Raw genomic sequence first — 19,571 nt, forward strand, 5'->3', positions numbered from 1 at the left:
AATGTCTTGTTTATCCCAATTATCCTGATTAGATGGTTCAACATTACTTGATGTAAACTTGGAAATGGTTAGGTAACTATTATCTTTAGAAACTGCTCTGGGGAACTTGGGCAGAAAACCTGGCAAAATTGAGCCAATTAAACTAAAAAACTGCTCTATTCCAAAGCTCAGTTATTGCGAGGTGTATAAGGAGATTGCGTGTCTCTTATTTCCAAACTGACTCTGGTCATGCAATCTCTTCTGTGATTTGAAAACCAAAGATTATGATTATGCAACTACCCTAATGCCATTCACTTGTGACATTTCTTTGTAAGGAACAACAACTGAGATTTCGTTGTTGTTTTTGCCCAACCAGATATGGGATGTGGGAAGTGGAAGGCTAAAACTCACACTAACAGGACACATTGAACAAATACGAGCTCAACTCCTAACAAATTATTGATGTTATAGAAATTTTAGTGCCTAATTATGGTATGGTTAATGGCTATATTATTGAGCACAATATGGGTAAAAAAGTGTGTTTTCTTTTGCAGGCCTTGCTATCAGCAGCAAACATACTTACATGTTTTCTGCTGGTGATGACAAACTAGTTAAATGCGGGGACCTTGAGCAAAACAAGGTTAGAACCTCCATGAAATAAAAAACTTCAATGCTTTGTTGTATTAGGTAAATTTGGTACATTTGATTTAATATCCAGTGACATGATTTTCTACTGTAATGGGATCCTTATGGCTACTCGTCTTATATACCTATCTAATCCAAACAATATTTCCATGATTTTCTTTATCTATCATAATGGTTGTGCTTCCATCGTTACTCATATTATATCTTAATCATATATCATTATTGTTTTTAATTGCTTTAATATATCAATGGAATTCTTTTCTTATAGTAAAAAGCAAATCATGAGTGTGTTCCAAAATGGTATTGAGGCATTCTGGCTTTTGTTTATCGGTAACAATTAGTGGAGCCATACTATATGTTTCTGATCACTTAGCATGTAATTTGTCACATAGAGGTAGTGTGAACTGACGTGGTATCCGTCTCCTCTCTCTTTGCACTATTTTTTTTTTAATGTTTATATTTTTCAGTCATCTCCTGTAAAACAATAAAATCGTTTGAAAATATATTCAATTAAATGTTATATAGCTCATACTTCAGTTAAATTTGCTAGAGGTTCCTACATGTATTCGGTCTTTGTTATAGAGCTTCCATCAATAAAAGCGTATCATATGAATTGATGGAGATACTAATAATAATAATAATAATAATAATAATAATAATAATCTTGATACAATGTACCATTTAATATTCTATCATTGTTTGACGAAATAGTTCATATAACACAATATAGGTATCCATATCCCAAAGGAAAATACAAACCTTCTAAACAAGTTTATATATTGAACAAGCAGCATATATAAGGACGACCAAAAGTCATATTTCAAATTTACATGTTTAGGTAATGAGATGAGATGAAAATTTTGTGAATCATAATGAAATAATTCATAAAAAAAAAACATTAGTAAAATAGTTTGAGTTAAAATATTATATTAAATTTTGAAAAATGAGAGAGAAAAAGTTGAATAAAAATATTATAATGTTAAAAAATTATTTTGATATAATTTTTTGATATAATTTTTATTTTGAAATTTGAACCAATTGTATGATTTTTTTTTGTTTGTTTGGAAGTTTAAGAAAATTATAATTATTAGATAATAATTAAATAAAAATATTGAAAATTTTAAATTAAAAAGTATTTTGTATTTCAGTAATATTTGGAAAATAAATAATAGGAAGTTTTGAGATACAATATATCTCATTTCCCAAACATGACCTTAAGTAGTTTGTAAAAGAATTAGATTATCAAAAGTGATTTGTTGAAAATGGTGAAAAGCACAGTACTGATATAAAAAGTGATAATCAAAAGGCAGAGATCAAATGGTCAAATTATAATCAAAAGATTATAATTCAAGTTTATTTGTTGGCAACATCGGAGTTGTTAACTACAGTACTTCATGAGGAGTTATATCAAATCAATACAATGTCAAACTTTTGTTTTTTGGCATTCTCTAGTAAATATAAGAGAGATTTGAAAATAAAGAAGACATAATAAAACAAGCAAACCATAATTAAACATTAATGGGAATGAAGGATCCTCTGCCCCCACTAACTTCATCAAAAGAAAGAAACATCACCATTGAATCCACAAATTCTGCATTGAAAAACTACATTAATCCAGCTGCTGCATGCATATTAAGGATGATCTTCATCTCCCCGCACTGACTTCATCAAAAGAAAGAAACATCACTATTGGATCCACAAATTCTGCATTGAAAAGCTACATTAATCCAGCTGCTGCATGCATATTAAGGATGATCTTCATCTCCTTCCGAATTCTCAACTTTCCCATTGACAGAAAACAACATATTTATAAAGATAAAAGTTTCAAATATCAAATTATCATAAACGAAGCTTTTCATTAAAAAAAAATCAAAGAAATATCAAAGCCATCCTGCCATTCACTTGAGTATTGCAAATATCAAATTATCATAAAGATAAAAGTTTCAAATATCAAATTATCATAAACGGATCATTATTGCATTCAAAGATAAAAAAAAAAAAAAATTCATGATTTTGTAAGCTGGGAATATACTTACCCTTTCTCTGAATAAGCATTGAGTATCATATTGATTTGACTCCCAAAGACAACGTGTGGTGGTATTAAGGTCATCCTCCAAATGCAAATTTTGCTTCGAATTCCAACTATAATCAGCATCAGATACTCCTTTTAGCTCTGGTGTACTTAAGACCCCGTGACAGAAAATCTTCATCTCGGGACAACATCTCACAATTACTTCCTTCAAAGATGGGAACCCAAAGGAATAAGGTCCAGAGCAAAAGTGCGTGAAGTTTGGTAAGCCATCAAGTTTTAAGTATGTTAACTTGTTGAAAGTAATCGCCACATTTGCTTCACCAATATCCTCCATTGCTACAATTTCTGTAATCCTTTTGCAATCAATCACAGTCATTCTTTTGAGTTGCACCAGAGTTTTGGCAGTTGAGGATGTTAATAAATTGATCAATCCGTGACAATGTGATATTTCCAATCTTGTCAAATTGCGAAGAGATACAGATGATGGCACTATGTTTTTCAATTTGCCGCATCGTAACACATGAAGGTATTCCAGATTATGAAAAAGTTGGCATGGCTGGGTACTGTCTTCTTTCCACAAATGTGTAAGCATACATAGACGACAGAGCGTTAGTCGTCTTAATCGTATTTCTCGATCAATAAGTTCATAAGGGAATATTTCCTCCCAGACACTATCATATACGTTAAGTTTCAACAGATTTGGCAGTCTTGTTAGAAGAAAAGATAGATTAGGAAAATCTAAAAATCTGCTAGGACGTATGGTTCTTCCAAGGAACTTCAATGACAAATCCTCCAAGTTGGGGAACGTACCCTGTAAAGGAATCAAAACGTACATTAAACAAATTAAAGAGATCATAAAGATAAGTCGGTACTGTTCTTCAATTCCTTCATGATCATGTATAGGTTAACTAATTGCTAGAGTTTATATTGTAAGGGCTACGAAAAATTCTAATTGCTAGGTTAACAAGATTGTGTGAACTTATTGCAAGGGAAAAATTCTCTGTATATGAAAATTAAACATTTAGTACTTTGGAGAGAGAGAGAGAGAGAGTAGAGTAGTTGATAGGATAGGATTGTTAACCTCCTCAACGACGAACATGGGTTGTTGAATGCAAGTCGGGAGTTGGTTCTCTTGACTGCTACTGCTGCTTGCAAATTTTGAAGCCCACATCATTTTGTTCACTTGTTCACTACATTCCCAGAGGCATAATCTTTTCAATGAAGGCCATGATTCCAAATTAGTATGCACTCCTTCAAAAATCCACTTGAGTTTTGGCAATTCAAATAGTGACAATTGAGTTAGTATGGGGAACTCAATATGTCCGGCTATTCCGTCTTCTGTACCTGAACTTGGAGCCTTTAAAACTTGTGATTCTTTACCATTTTGCCCCTCCATATTTCCAAATATACTTTCTAATGAACTGCACCGGCTTATGCGTAGACTAGTCAGACTTTGCATCAATGTTGTTGTTGTTGCATGCAAATTAGATTGAAAGACGTGCAACAACTTGTGACAAAAATCAATTTCCAATTCTTGAATATTGGGAATAGAAGTCGCAGCGACTTGATCCTGCCATACAATTTCCAACTTATCCATGTTCCGAATGTACAACTTCTTCAAGCTCGGAAACGAGAGCTATAAAATAAATTAGAACAGCAACAGTGGTTAACACATACCCCATCCAACATAACAGAAACTATAAGAAATATATTTCAGCTCGAGTGGAATTAAATATATTTGATGTATTTGTAAAAGTGAGCATCGATATGTCTGCATGCAGTTTGATCATACTAATAATACATCATCTAATTTAATGAAAGAAATATCATATTGTAAAAAACAAATATAATAAGATAAAAACAATTTCCAGTCTTAAATATGAGGTTTCATATGTTTTGTTTAATGTTTCCAGCAACGAGCCTCTAATTCGTGGGTTTAAAACTTTTAAAATTGAGACCTAAACAGAAACTTTTTCTTATAAAAATATGAATTTAAGTTATTTCAAATTTTAATTAATGCATTAAAATATCATATAAGTAATTTATTCTGTAGAGATTATAATTTTGTTTATAAATCAGTTGTAATACTTAAAATTCTTTCTGTTTTCGTTATTTAATTATTTCTTTATCAACTTGATATACAGAATGATGAGATATGAGTATTTTTTTTAATAATAATTAATACTGTAATTAAACCTATATTTTCGAAAGACTAAACACAGTGGCATTTTTGGCACTGTAATTTTGATGAACTTGCCATGACTATTTTGACGGAAAAAGATTCGAATCTTTTTTTTTTTTTTTTAAATTAAAACACAGCCGGTACCACTTTGAAAAAGTCCAAACAATGGGACTTTAACATGCACTTTTATAAATGCATTAAAAAACATATATATGAGTGTTTTTGTCATTTAATTTATACACAATAATCAATTAAATTTAAGTATTCTTTAATAATGATTAATATTGTAATTAAATTTATAGTTCCTAAAGTTTAATTAATTAAATTTATGAACTTAAGGAGGGATCAAAATGATTTTATAATATTGGGATGATATGTGAAAATCTTAAGAGAGCCAATAAATTTAATTTCTTTAATTACCTCATCCACCGAGAAAATGGGTTGTTTAATATTGGACATCTCAGACTGCCTCTGATCTTTAACTGTTTCTTGAAAGCTCACAAATCCTGAAGCAAATATCTTTACTTTCTCGCATATTCCAATTTCCATCTCTTTCAGCATCGGCCATTTTGAAACATGCACTCCTTTGTAAAACCACTTGAGTCTCTTTAAATTTCTAAACTTCAACTTAGTTACTTGAGGGAACACCAAAGTCCTAATTGCTACTGCTTCTCCTCCTCCTCCTTCAACTGCAACAATTTCCTCCACCCCACAATTGCTAATCTCAAGTATTTTCAATTGCTCGAGACAGCTAACAACCGAGATTGGAAATAAACTTTTCAGACTCTCGCATCTCACAGCTTGTATTTTTTGCAGATTTTGAAAATTGAAGACTGTTTTGGAATATTCACTCCATACATGCTTTATCTTAGGTAGATCCTCCATATGCAGTGTTTGCAAGCTAGGAAAGACAACCTGTAGGATTAAGTTATTTGTATCAATTAAAGACTCCAAATATATATTTCTATGCTTCAAATTTGAAAGTATGAAAAATTAATATGGGAAAAGGGGGTAAAATAGCACAAATTGGTCCCTTCGAAAATACCATTCACCATGCTATATAACAGTTGACAAAAATATGAAAACTTCAAATTTATAGAATGCTTTTTTTTTTTTTTTTTTTTCAAAATCTTTTTAGAAAAGTCCCATCATTTTTTTTCAAATCTAACTTTTATGACCCAAGACTATGGTACTATCTTCGGCCACAACCTCAAATGTGACAATTTGTGAATGTATACTATATATATACATATTTCAAGTATGTAGAGTGTATACGTACTGTTGGTGCAAAATTTGTGATTGCTCCACTTTCTTCTGTCCTTGACCCTGGGGATATTAAAACTTGTGGCTCTTTACCATTTTGCCCCTCCAGCTTTCCAAATATAATTTCTAACGAATCCATGTTCGCAATGCCCAGTGTCTCCAAGCTGGGGAATGAGAGCTGTAAAATTCATGAGATAAAGAGTAGTTAGTTAAGACATGATATCTCGTATTAACCCAACGTCATAACAGAACCAACTATAACCAATTTAAAAAAAAAAAAAAAAAAAGCTATAACCAATTAAGGAATAACGTACTGATCTTTTGGTTTATATATATATATATATATATAATTAAAGTTAGCAAGTCATGGAATTCAAGCTATATCTGAATGCATGCAGTTTTCATCTTAGTAACAACACATGAATTTAATTCCCCCACTTAAAAGTAGTAAAGCAAAATTTGACCATTTTACAATTATATTTTTAATATATATATATATATTAATCTTTTAGAATGTTGAATGTATATATAACTGCATGTATTATTCTATTATTGATTATGGTGGAAAGAGTGGCATTTTTGGCACTGTAATTTTGATGAACTTGCCATGACTATTTTGACGGAAAAAGATTCGAATCTATTTGTTTTTTTTTAAATTAAAACACGGCCGGTACCACTTTGAAAAAGTCCAAACAATGGGACTTTAACATGAACTTTTATAAATGCATTAAAAAACATATATACAAGTTTATGTTTTTGTCAGTTAATTTATACACAATAATCAATTAAATTTAAGTATTCTTTAATAATGATTAATATTGCAATTAAATTTATAGCTCCTGAAGATTAATTAATTAAATTTATGAACTTAAAGAGGGATCAAAATGATTTTATAATATTGGGATGTATATGTGGAAACCTTAAGAGAGCCAATAAATTTAATTTCTTTAATTACCTCATCCACCGAGAATAGGGGTTGTTTAATAGACATCTCAGACTGCCTCTGAACTTGAACTGTTTTTTCAAAACTCACAACTCCTGAAGCAAAAATCTCAACTTTCTCGCATCCTTCAATTTTCATCCATTTCAGCATCGGCCATTTTGTAACATGTACTCCTTTGTAAAACCACTTGAGTCTCTTTAAATTTATAAGATTCAAAGTAATTACTTGAGGGAACACCAAAATCCTAATTGCTACTGCTTCTCCTCCTCCTCTTTCAACTGCAACAATTTCCTCCACCCCACAATCCATAATCTCAACTACTTGCAATTGCTCGAGACCTGTGAAAACTGTTTTGGGTTCTTGACCATAGTTCCATACGTGCTTTATTTTGGGTAGACCTTCCATATGCAGTGTTTGCAAGCTAGGAAATGAAACCTGTTAACAAAAATGTAATCATGCCATTGTAAATACTCAATTTGAAATGCTATAATAGTTAACAAAAATATACCAAATTCCATATTTTCGCAATGAGTTTTTTATTTGAAAACAATTTCAGAAAAGTCTCATTTTATTTTTTCAAATCTAACATTTATGACTCAAGACTATGGTGTCTTCAACCACAACCTCAGTAGAGAAATACAATTATAGTTTTGGGGCAGGGGATGCCAATTGGCAAATGATAGCTATATCATCGACACTTTCTGTTTTTAATTTAACAGGATTTTGACGGACAAAGATTCAAATATATTTAAAATTTTAAGTACCACTTTGAAAAATTCCAAACAATGGGACTTTAACATGCACTTTTATAAATGCATTAAAAAACATATATACGAGTTTATGTTTTTGTCATTTAATTTATATAGAATAATCAAATTTGAGTATTCTTTAATAATGATTAATATTGTAATTAAATTTATAATTTGTAAAGATTAATGAATTAAATTTATAATATTGGTAAAGATTGTAATTAAATTTATAGTTGGTAAAGTTTAAATTTATATTTCTATGCTTCAAATTTGAAAATATGAAAATTAAATTAGAGTATAAAATAGTACAAATTTGGGAATAATGGTCCCGTCAAAAATCAATATAATCCATCCATAAAATTCTCATCAGAGCTCCCAAGGATACAAAGTCATTATATGCCATTATAAATACTCAATTTGACATGCTATAACAGTTAACAAAAATATGCCAAGTTACATATTTACGTACGCAATGAGCATTTTTATTTGAAAATTGTTTTAGAAAAGTCACATCTTATTTTTTTCAAATCTAATATTTATGACTCAAGACTATGGTATCTTTAGCCACAACCTCAGTAGAAGAATGCAATTATAGTTTTGGGACAGGGGATGCCAATTGGTTCTCAAGCCACTAGCATTGGGAATGTTTATGATTTATAGTACGGTATATATGCTTTGACACATTTATACGGACTCGTGTCGATGTATGAAATCTTTGTTTGGTAATTAGTGTCTCTTGTACCTGATGAGGTAGAAGTGGCATGTGAAGATTGTGGTTGCCCTCTGCAATGATCTGCCCACAATCAGTCATGAATGAACTTTTTGTGCTTAAGAAGCTCACGAGTTCTGGAAGGTCCTCTAGCACCAAGGTTTGCAGTTGATGGAACAATATTACATCTCCATCTTCTATTCCGTCTTTTTCTTCTGTCACAACTATTGCACCCATGTTGTTGCATCTTTTTATTTTCAATTTTTTAAGTAGTGAAAGGCCTCTGGCTATGGATGATGAGGAGACAAATCTTAATTTCTGACAGTTCTCCACCTTTAAAACCTTCAAGTTTTTGAAGTATATCAATGGAAGTTTGCCCTGACAGAGTACAAATTTGGAAACAATGATGCCTTAAAAAATCAATATAGTCCATCTATAAAATTCTCAATAGAGTTCCCATGGATACAAAGTCATTATATCATGCCATTATAAATACTCAATTTGACATGCTATAACAGTTAACAAAAATATGCCAAATTCCATATTTACGTACGCAATGAGCTTTTTTATTTGAAAATTGTTTTAAAAATGTCTCATCTTATTTTTTCAAATCTAACGTTTATGACTCAAGACTATGGTGTTTTCAACCACAACCTTAATAGAAGAATGCAATTATAGTTTGGGGGCAGGGGATGCCAATTGGTTCACAAGCCACTAGCGTTAGGAATGTTTATGATTTATAGTTCGGTATATCTGCTAATAATACATCATCTAATTTAACGAAAGAATACCATATTGTAATAAACAAATATAATAAGATAAAAACAATTTCCAGTCTTAAATATGAGGTTTCATACGTTTTGTTTGTTGGTAATAGTTCAACACCTTTATTTAATGTTTCCAGCAACGAGCCTCTACTTCGTGGATTTAAAACTTTTAAAATTGGGACCAAAACAGTAACTTTTTATTATAAAAATATGATTTTAAGTTATTTCAAATTTTAATTAATAATGCATTAAAAATCATATAAGTAATTTATTCTGTAGAGATTATAATTTTGTTAATAAATCAGTTGTAATACTTTAATTATTTGACTATGTATATAGAGTATACGTACGGTTGACACAAAATGTGTGGTTGCTCCACTTTCTTCTGTCCCTGACCCTGGGGATATTAAAACTTGTGATTCTTCACCATTTTGCCCCTCCAGCTTTCCAAATATAATTTCTAACGAATCCATGATAACCCGTATTCATAGGATAAAGAGTAGTTACTTAAGACATGATAACCCGTATTCCAACGTCATAACAGAACCTATAACCAATTAAGGAATAACGTACTGATCTTTTGGTACTTTATATATGTGGCTTAACATTTGAAGTTATATATTGTGGAACAACTAACTAAGCAATATTCTTTAATAAGCAAATTTGAGTATTCTTTAATAATGATTAATATTGTAATTAAATTTAAAGTTCGTAAAGATATGACAAATTATGACAAATTCCATATATACGCAATGAGCTTTTTTATTTGAAAACTGTTTTAGAAAAATCCAATCTTATTTTCTCATTTTTTCCATAATAAAAGTATGATGCTTGATATGTTGTGTCTTTTGGTAATGGTTGAACACTTAATTTAAAACGCACAGGCCGCTTGATATAAAAATATATATATATATATATATATATATATATATATATATATATATATTAAGGTATTATTATTTCTTATTTAAGATGATTTGTAAAAGCCTTCAAATAGAGTTATTATTAAAGTTTTCATATTCTTATTTTTATTCTTTTAGTTTATTTGCATTTATATTTTCTTAAAGTGTTTTTACTATATATATTTTTTAATCATTTAGAATGCTGAATGTATATATAACATGTATTATTCTATTATATATTCATTATGGTGTGGCAAATTATAGCTACATGGTCGACACTTTCTATTTCTAATTTAACAGAATTTTGGTGGACAGGGGGGCAATTTTGGCACTGTAATTTTGATGAACTCGCGACGACTGATTTTAACGGAAAGAGATTAGCATCTATTTAAAATCTGTTTATAACACCAGTACCACTTTGAAAAAGTCCAAACAAACATGCATTAAAAACCATGTAAGTAATTTATTGTAATTTATTCTCTCTAAAGATTATAATTTTGTTAATTAATCCGTTGTAATATTTATCGCTTTCTATTTTTGTTGGGGTTAGTTTGAGGGGTGAAATGAAATAAAAAATCTTATGAATATTAAATATGCCAAAATTCATTTTTATGGAATTAGCTTTTTTATTTCAAAATTATTTTAGACAAGTCGTCCCATCTTATTTTTGTTTTCAAATTTAAGTACTTTTATGCCCCAAGACTAAGCTGTAGGCGTGCCACAACCTAATAGAAGCGCATGCAATTATACTTCAGGCACAATGAATGCCAACTATAAATGTTTATGCTTGTGTAATGTGTGGAATATTTTTTGGGTAATAATTACGTATTGTGTAATGTACCTGATGATGTAGAAGCGGCAACTGAAAATCATGCAGGTTGCCCTCTGAATTGGTTTCTCTTGTGCTTAGGAAGCCCACGAGCTTTGGAAGATCCTTTAGCACTAAGGTTTGAAGTCGACCGAACAACATCATATCTCCCTGATCTTCTATTTCGTCTTCTTCTTCTTTCACGAATATTGCACCCATGTTGTTGCATCTTGTTATGTTCAATTCTTCAAGTAGTGAAAGGCCTCTAGCTATAGATGATGAGAAGATAAATCTTAATGTCTCACAGTTTTCCACCTTTAAAACTTTCAAGTTTTTGAAGGCCGATGTCCTCAACTCAGGGATATGCTTAATATTACCATTATTTTCGATACAGAGATGTTTCAGTTGTTGAAAATCTTCTCTATCTAATTGATATAAGACACTCTTCGTAATGTTCGACTCGTCTAAATGAAGATATTCTGTCCTCTTCAGTAGCATTTTGATCCCAAAGTCTAATTGGAAGCTCATATTCAGTTTGAGTTTTAACATTCTTGAGAAGGCCAACTCCTCCTTAAAAAAGAGATGCCAGGTACCTCCAATGCATATCTTGTATCTCTTAAGCTTTTCAGTAAACAAATCTTTCGGTAGATTGTTGGCATCCGGAATATCAATCTCTAAGGTGATCAAGTGTGACAATTTCTTCAGCTCTGCAAGGCTAGCATTTTTTCCTTCATTGCTGGGTCCTTCAACCTCCCATTGGACAGTGATTTTACGCATATACAACTCTTCTAAGTTGACCAAGCTTGACAAGACATTAGGAGGAATCACTTTAAGTTTGTAACAACTGCTCAAATCCAATAACCGCAAACGAGTCAACAACCCTATTTCTGTTGGCAGATTTGAAATGTCAGAACGAGCAAGACTAAGAATTACTAAATTCTTGAGTTCTCCAATCCCATGAATATCTTCCAACTTACATTCATCTAGACACAATGTTTGTAGGTTTCTAAGTGACAAAAGTGATGAAAGTTGTATATTTGTCAAACTTAGAACTTCGAGCTTGTCCATCCCCTGGAAGAAAATGTCTTCGAGCTTGTCCATCCCTTGGAAGGAAGTACTGCTTGGGGTTGCCAAATATCGATTTTTACACTGGACATGAAAGTATCTTAAATTAGGACATTCTATTTTATTGGGATATTTATGGATATGATCTCCACCATAGATAGAGAGCGCCTCGCATATTTTTAGTGCATCCACATCTGGCCATGCTTTTTGCCCACCATCGCCTCTCATGACAAACATATTATGATCATTTGATGCAATTATTGTAGCGACACGACGAACAACATCATGCATGTAAAATTCCTTGGAGCTATGTGGACTTTGTAGTAGCAAACAAGAATCTCGGAGATTATTAACTAAAGTCTCTAGCCTGTTTCTTGCTTCTTCCAATGTATCGATGCCATAGAATAAACGCAGACCGAAACCATATCTCAACAAATCCCGATAGGAAACGTAGTAACCTTGTCGAGCACAAAGCAAAAAGAGGGATTTGACCTCTCTACCATCAAGATGTATATAGCTTAGCTCTATACAAGAATATACGCGTGACCATATTTTTGTGTCATGTTTTGGAGTGGGTCTTGTTAGTTGCACCAGGACATCCTTCCAGGTACTCAAATTCTTATTCTTTAATGCCCTAGAAACTGTTACAAGTGCAATAGGAAGACCTTCACACGCTTTAGCTACCTTAATTGCTTGATTTTGCAAATCATGATCATCTTTGATAGAATCACCCGCCATCTTTTCAAATAATTTCCATGCTTCTTGTTCTCCTACAATGTCGAGTTTAAAGCTGTTCTCTTCGGTGCGCATCTCATCTGCTAGTACCTGCCGATCTCTGGATGTGAGTAGTACTTTGCATCTTTCGGAAGGAGTAATTCCTATTTCCTCCAAATCAAGTTGTTTCCATACATCATCCAAGATAACAAGTATCTTCTTCTCATTGTCTTTTTCTAACCTCGCCCGTAGACGGCCTGCTCTTACTGTTACAATTTTATCAGGATCAAGCTCTAGATCTAGCATCTCTGCAATTTCTCCTTGTATTCGAATTACGTCTAGGGTGTCCGTCACATTTGCTAGAGCCACCTCATGGAATAAACTTTCCTCCTTGGCTTTCTGGAAAATTTCTTTCATAAGTGTACTCTTTCCAACTCCAGCCGACCCCCACACGCCGATCCTGTTGATATTAGCATCTCCCAATGCCTCCATAATTCTCTCCATAATTGATATCCTCGAATCCAAGCTCATGTAATCCCTGTTTATTGGATTCACCATTTCTTGCGCAGCGGGACAAAAACCGACTTTGCTGAAGTTTCCATTTTTAAGAAGTTCGGCAATATTTTCCACGATCTTCTTTGCTTCCCGACTTAATTGATGTCGATGTTTCAAGTTTAGGCATGCCGCATTAGAGCTCCTCGTACCTGCTTCTGCTTCACCTCCACCAAGTATTTTGGTGGCCAATTGATGTAAAATACCATCCACCTTTGTCAACCACGTTTTAACATCATCTTCAATTTCCTCGCCTTTTCTTGAAGCAGCATCAATCGAGTGTAGCACCCTTTTCTTAAAATCCCGCAAATTCTTTTTCTGATTCCTCAAATTCTCCATGTTGCTATTGTAGTGGCATGAATAGCATAGCCACTGTCCAACAGGTGCAACCGTGTACTCTGCTATTTTCGCTACAATTGAAATAACTAACTCCATTCTTTTTTCTTTTTTCTTTTTCTGGTTTTTTGGTTTTTTGGATTTTGTGCAAGTAGAAAGGCAACGAAATAACTATTGTACCAACGAGAGATAAGAAAAGCAAAGATGGAGAGAGAGAATAGGAAAATCAAGTTAGATCAAACTTTGGCAGTGAGAGTACTTCAGAGGCAAAATGAGTCCACCAGCCTAAGGAGGGGCAAGGCTATTCTCCACAAGATGATGAGCAAATATTAGTAGCAAGCAATACACACCTTCAGGAAGAACAAAGAAATGATGTGGTCACCCAAAGTTAGTGACAGATCCTCCACGCAGCAAGTTGTGTGCTGAGCATTCAAATTTGTGTACACATGAGGAGCTGGTTAGATTATAAAAGCGGTCAGTACAATAAATTTTGAAAACCAAATTGGATATATGACTGACAGATAATGGTGGAAAAAGCAAACCTTTACAACCAATAAATAAAATGAGACAGAGAAAGAAAAGAAAAATGAGTTTTGATTTGATTTTTCACTGCACAAGTCGTTGGTGTCCATCGGTGGCATCGTTGTTCCCTTGTGGGTGCGTGTCATGCTATTTGATAAAGAAAAATTCTATTTATTATTTTCACATCATATATTATATTTATATATATTTTCTCTTATTAAATATATGATATATATATGTGTGTGTGATGTATGGATACGAGTAACTCTCCTTAGGACATTGATGGACTGGAAGCTGGAGCAAAGAGTCAATAGGATGAAGTTGGAAAGCAAACCTAGGCAGGCGGGGCTCTGATTCCACAATATAGATACCAGACTAGAAACAGAATTGGGAGTGGTATATTGAGTAAAAATGGATCAATAATAAAATGAATCATTGAAGTAGAACGATCGAGAAAGCATTTCACCAAAAACTAGAAAAAAGAAATGAAAAGTGTTAGAAATACTAGATCAAAGTACACAGCGGAAGCAATATTGGCTCATCGGAAATATCTCGAATCTAGTGTAGTTGTTCCACAGATTTTCCAACGTCGTTGTTTATCCAAAATCCTCCCGGCGATGGTGGAATGTACTAGGTGGTAATACTGGAGCAACACTCATGAATTCCACAGTCTAGATGCCGGGACTAAAGATAACCATTTGAGAAAGAGATCGTTTGTGATTTCTACACACACACATATCCAAAGGGGGGAGGGGCTATGTAAATAGCCTCTCTAAACATAACTCCCGGCTGGCCTGGCCAACCATTAAGGCTCATGAAATGGCTCTTAAGCTACTTCATAACCCTCAAGAGAAGGTAAAGGGGTGCCCACTATGGGTGTCCCTTTCTTACAAAAAGAAATGGCAATTATCAAAATGCCAAAAGGCAGGAACAGAGAAAGGATGGTCAGCCACTCTCGGTTACCCTTTCACAAATGCATCACTTTCTCCGTCACTCATCAGGCCCTCCAGTCACGCCCTGTGCTGAAAGGTCATTTTTTTTAACATAATTACAAGTGTTAAAATGCAAATATTATGGAAGAAATATCACACAGATATTTGTTTGTGGGGTCACAGCCAGTCATTCGTGTGAAAACAGGATCGGTATTTGTCAGGAAATATTATATAATTTCTCTAGTCCGAGTCTCGAACAATTGAAAAAAGAACTAGATCATCATATATAGTATCTAAACTAATTAATGAACTGTGCAAAAATTGCTAAAACAAACAATGTGGAAAAATAAAACAAAATAATTTCCATTTGTTTATGTATATTACGAACACAATGGATGAATAATTCCGATGCAACATCTAAAGTATAATATATCTGAAAGAATTTAATCAAACCTGATGACTCATAAATTCATACTTTTGATCTGGAAAATCATGATCATGATTTCGACTCCGGAGAACTCGATCGAGAGTTTCAACACGTTGATGCTCAATAGATTGAGAAAGATAACTTGCCCAGTAGAAGAATGAAAAGCAACTATATATGAAAACACAATGAGGTAGCCTTGAGAAATTCTTGTGCCATGAAAGAAAGTTGGAAGTTTTCCAATGAAAGAATATAAAATTGAAGGAAAAAAAATGCCGCTGAAGATTAATGTTTATTTCTCTAAGACATCACTATTTTTTCAACAATTTTACAAAGAGTTTGTATTTTTTATAATATTATTTTAAATGAACCAATTTTTAAAGTAGCGTTTTTTTTTTTTCAGATAGCAAGCCCAGAAATTAATATAGAAGCCCAAAACCCATCCACATATACGAAGCCCATCCATGCCTTGTATAGGGAAAACCCTAAATGGGTACGATTTGGTTTCTCATTCTGTTTGTTTTTGTACAAATCTGGAACTAAAGAACTTCGTTTGTGTTTTCATCTCTTCATTTTCTTTTTATTTTCTTTTTTAAAATTTGTTAAGAGTGTAGAGGAAATTGTGAACGTGATTGTCGAAAGATTGGAGGACATTTTGGGAGGAGTTCAACATTTTGTACAAGGGCTCCAAGATCCCTCGGGCTTGGGCTGAGAGTAAACTGAGTCTGGAGCTATTGAAGGCGGAAGAGAAATTTAGATCTATACTGTATTAGATTGTGTTTTTAGATTTGGTTTTATTTCGGGTATATGGGCATGATTTATTTATTGAATTTTTACAAATTTTAAAGAATTGTTCTTGGATTTGGTTACCTTTCGTGCATATGGGTATGATTGTCTTGGAGGCATTTTGTTTGGATCTATGTTGGTTTCCTCTCTCTCTCTGTCTATTTGTTTCTTACAACTTTTCTTTGTGAATCATTTTCATTGCTGTCATATGGGTATGAAATCATTCCTGAATCGTTACAAATTTGAACAGATTTTGTTTCTTTTTTATAAATCTGATTGTAAATTTCTCCAATGGTATGAGGAAATTTTGTTATTTTCTTTAGATTTATACGTTTTAGATATTGTTTTTAGATTTAATTTCCTTTAGTGTGCGTACAATTTATTTGGTGAGTTTATAGTAATTTGAAGGGGTTTTGTTTTGATCTAATTTGAGGGGAAAGAAATTGCTCCCAAAAGAAGTAGAAGAAAAGAAAATGCAAATATGTCATAAAGGCAGGGATAGAGAAGGAAATATGCCATAAAAGCAGGGGTAAAAATGAAAAAAATTGCTCCAAGAAAGAAGTACAAGAAAATAAAATGGGAAGACGCTATAAACCATAAATTCAATGCTACTCTTACCAATATTTAAATTCAACCATAAATTCAATGGATTTAAAAGGATTCGGCTAATTAATTGTGATGGTAATATATATATATATATATATAACATATATAAATCTTGAGATGGATCAAGAAGCAAGCACGTACGTACCTCCTCCATCCCGCATCAAGACTGCAAATTACTCAAAGAAGGTCACTGCAATCAATATCGATCGGCATTTAGAAGTGAAACATGATTAAAAGAGTATGTGGCGAAGTTGGGCATATGACTGACTCTTTATGGTGGGAAGAGTACTGAAACGCTTCGTTTTATAGATCAATCGCGTTCCTCAAATTTGTATTTCATTTGTATCCGCAGACAAAGCGAAAAACTTTTTTTCTTTTTTTTTTTATAAGTAATATTAAACTTTATTAATGTAAAGAAGTAGAAAAAGTTACAAGGAAATCATGGAAGGGAAAAACTTTTTTCCTCTTTTGTTTTATCTTGGCCATGGCCGTTTCTTTCAAGTCCCCAGCTTCTTTCAATTGAAGAAGAGCCCTGACACCCATTCTTTTATCCCGCTCTCCCTCTCATAGATTAGCAGTCTCAAGTACAAGATTCACTCCAATGGCTGCTGTTAGCACTAACCAAACCGTTGGGCTCTCTGAGACTTTCACAAGATTGAGAAAACAAGGCAAGGTAAGCAAGCATTTCACTTTCTGATTCGCTTATTTATATTTCAATTTTCATTCTCATTTTTTTCCACGGGTTATTATCTATTTCAATTGGGTTTCTGGTAGTTTTTTTTTTTATATCTGTTTTTTCTGAGTTTGTGTTTTGGGTGTTTTGACAGTGGACTACTGGTATATTGCCTTGTTTTCTTGTCATTTTAGTATATGCCATTGTTGATCTTGGTCGGTGTGGTAATGGAGCACGATTTAATGATTTTCTAATACAAGATGATTTTACTCTCTTCCACTGAAGGACTTCACCAACAGCACACAGAGCATCAAAAGCTAGCCAAGTAAGTAGAAAAGATCGATGTTTGGTTTTGTTTGTTAACATACTGACTACTGCTTCCACTGAAGCAAAATGATTAATGCGCACTATAAAAGCATGTGCGTGCGTACTGAGCGAGAACAACACAGTATGGGTAGCGGCCGACGATTGATATTGAAAAGCTGTTAACTTGCAAAGTAGTATTACCTGGTTCGACGCCGAAAAGTGGGTAGCGGCCGAGCTCAGTGACTCCGTCCGAATCGCCGATCTGAGAGAGAGGAAGAGAACTGGCAGACGGTGATTCTCAAATCTGAGAGAGAGGAAGAGATCTAAGAACGAAGGGTTCGGCCGTCGAAGATTTTGGACGAAGGGTTCTGCCGTCTGAGAGAAAGAAAGAGAAGAGAGAGGAAAAGGATGTGCTTGGATCTGGGAAGAGGAAGTGCTTGGTTCTTGGAAGAGGCCGTAGGTTCTCTTCTCCTTCTCCCAATATAAGCCATCAGCGCAGTGTACCGGGCCTCCACATGGTACGTCAATACGGAATTGATAAAATAATAAAAAGAAAATCTTTTTTTTTTTTTTTTTTGAAATAGACTTCAATTCAATATAGAATGAAGGAAGTTACAGCTGTGACCAATAATAACAGGTAACAAGCCCCGCTTACAAGCCAACTATCCATCGGATGAACGCTCCCCCGCACACAACTTTCATTGTGTCGGACAGTGTCTAAAACTTCTAAACTCTCTAATGACAACACCATACTGAGAAGCATGACTCTGTTAAACAGAAATGTCCATCTCGGCTTGTCTACGAGAAACACAAAACATCCTCACCCTCCATGAGAGGAGAGGAACTACCCAACCTTCACCTTCTAAAAGAGGAGAAGACTCACAACCCTCGTCCTCAAAAGAGGAGAGGTACTTGCCTATTTCAAAAAATTTATCAAAATATAAAAAACAAACCTAACAAACCACTGAAAACACACAAACTGAAAACACTATATGCTCTTCTAGGCCGTATGCCCACTAGCCTTTTGCCCAACCACTTTTACACATGATTTTCTGACAGTACCCCACAATCTTCACGGTAACCTGCAGCACAGCAAACTAATTTACCGTCATGCACTACACCGTCACTCTCTTTCTACGTATGGTCTTTTGATAGCAAACCAACCAACAAACGTGACCACTTCGCAAAGTGCTTGGGCAAAACAAGCCGTCTCCGTCACCTTCACCGTCGCCAGCCCATAACCAAAACAAGCCGTTCTCCACATCGGCTAGAATAGACGGAAAATCAGAAACAAAACCAGAGACCAAACGCACTGAGAGCTTATTTTCAGAGACAAACACCATAACCGAAATGAACAAAACCTCAAATAACTGCGTCACCCCCTCTCCGGCCTCTACCCAAGAGAATCTCCACCGTGAGCAGCGTTCGAACTCCACCCCAGAAGATCTCCTTATCCTCCCTTGCACCTTAGCATGAATCCCGAAAATAACTCTGTTTTCCATGGTAAAACAGAGCACATTAGACCCCACTGTATTACCTCCAAGCCTGCAAGCAAACCAATCACTTCTGATGGCAAACCGCCCGGACTCCGCCCACACCAGAGGTCCTCTGTTTTCCACCACGCCCAGCTACGTAGTTTAGATACGGTAGTCAAACTCAAAGGACCTTCAGACCAC

At 33.8% G+C, this 19,571-nt stretch overlaps 1 protein-coding gene across 9 annotated transcripts; it reads right to left on the reverse strand.

Moving 5' to 3' along the window:
- Positions 1-1,942: 1,942 nt before the first annotated feature.
- LOC122318465 (disease resistance protein At4g27190-like) lies at positions 1,943-18,398 on the reverse strand. Of its 9 annotated transcripts, XM_043135827.1 has the most exons (11): positions 18,097-18,398; positions 17,062-17,106; positions 15,554-15,695; positions 11,013-14,100; positions 8,536-8,880; positions 7,057-7,479; positions 6,118-6,279; positions 5,259-5,753; positions 3,738-4,292; positions 2,661-3,467; positions 1,943-2,404 (listed from the first exon to the last, which is right to left on the reverse strand). In XM_043135827.1, the coding sequence occupies exons 4-11, from the start codon at positions 13,743-13,745 to the stop codon at positions 2,342-2,344; spliced, it is 5,583 nt and encodes a 1,860-aa protein (XP_042991761.1). In that variant the 5' UTR covers positions 13,746-14,100; positions 15,554-15,695; positions 17,062-17,106; positions 18,097-18,398; the 3' UTR covers positions 1,943-2,341. The 9 variants fall into 9 exon arrangements, with proteins under 9 accessions (XP_042991761.1, XP_042991764.1, XP_042991763.1 ...); XM_043135830.1 differs by lacking the exon at positions 17,062-17,106 and having other exon boundaries at positions 15,576-15,695; XM_043135829.1 differs by lacking the exon at positions 17,062-17,106.
- Between the last annotated feature and the right edge of the window lie 1,173 nt (positions 18,399-19,571).

The sequence above is a fragment of the Carya illinoinensis genome, chromosome 8 (genome assembly GCF_018687715.1).
Source record: "Carya illinoinensis cultivar Pawnee chromosome 8, C.illinoinensisPawnee_v1, whole genome shotgun sequence".
Classification (NCBI taxonomy): domain Eukaryota; kingdom Viridiplantae; phylum Streptophyta; class Magnoliopsida; order Fagales; family Juglandaceae; genus Carya; species Carya illinoinensis.

Excerpts from the sequence above, each read along its gene's own strand:
- LOC122318465 (XM_043135828.1), bottom strand. The coding sequence starts at position 13,745 with ATGGAGTTAGTTATTTCAATTGTAGCGAAAATAGCAGAGTACACGGTT. Across the intron at positions 6,280-7,056 it reads CCCTATTCTCGGTGGATGAG|CTCTCATTCCCCAGCTTGGA; the intron begins GTAATTAAAGAA and ends TGAATTTTACAG. Across the intron at positions 5,754-6,117 it reads TCACAAATTTTGCACCAACA|GTTGTCTTTCCTAGCTTGCA; the intron begins GTACGTATACAC and ends TTAATCCTACAG.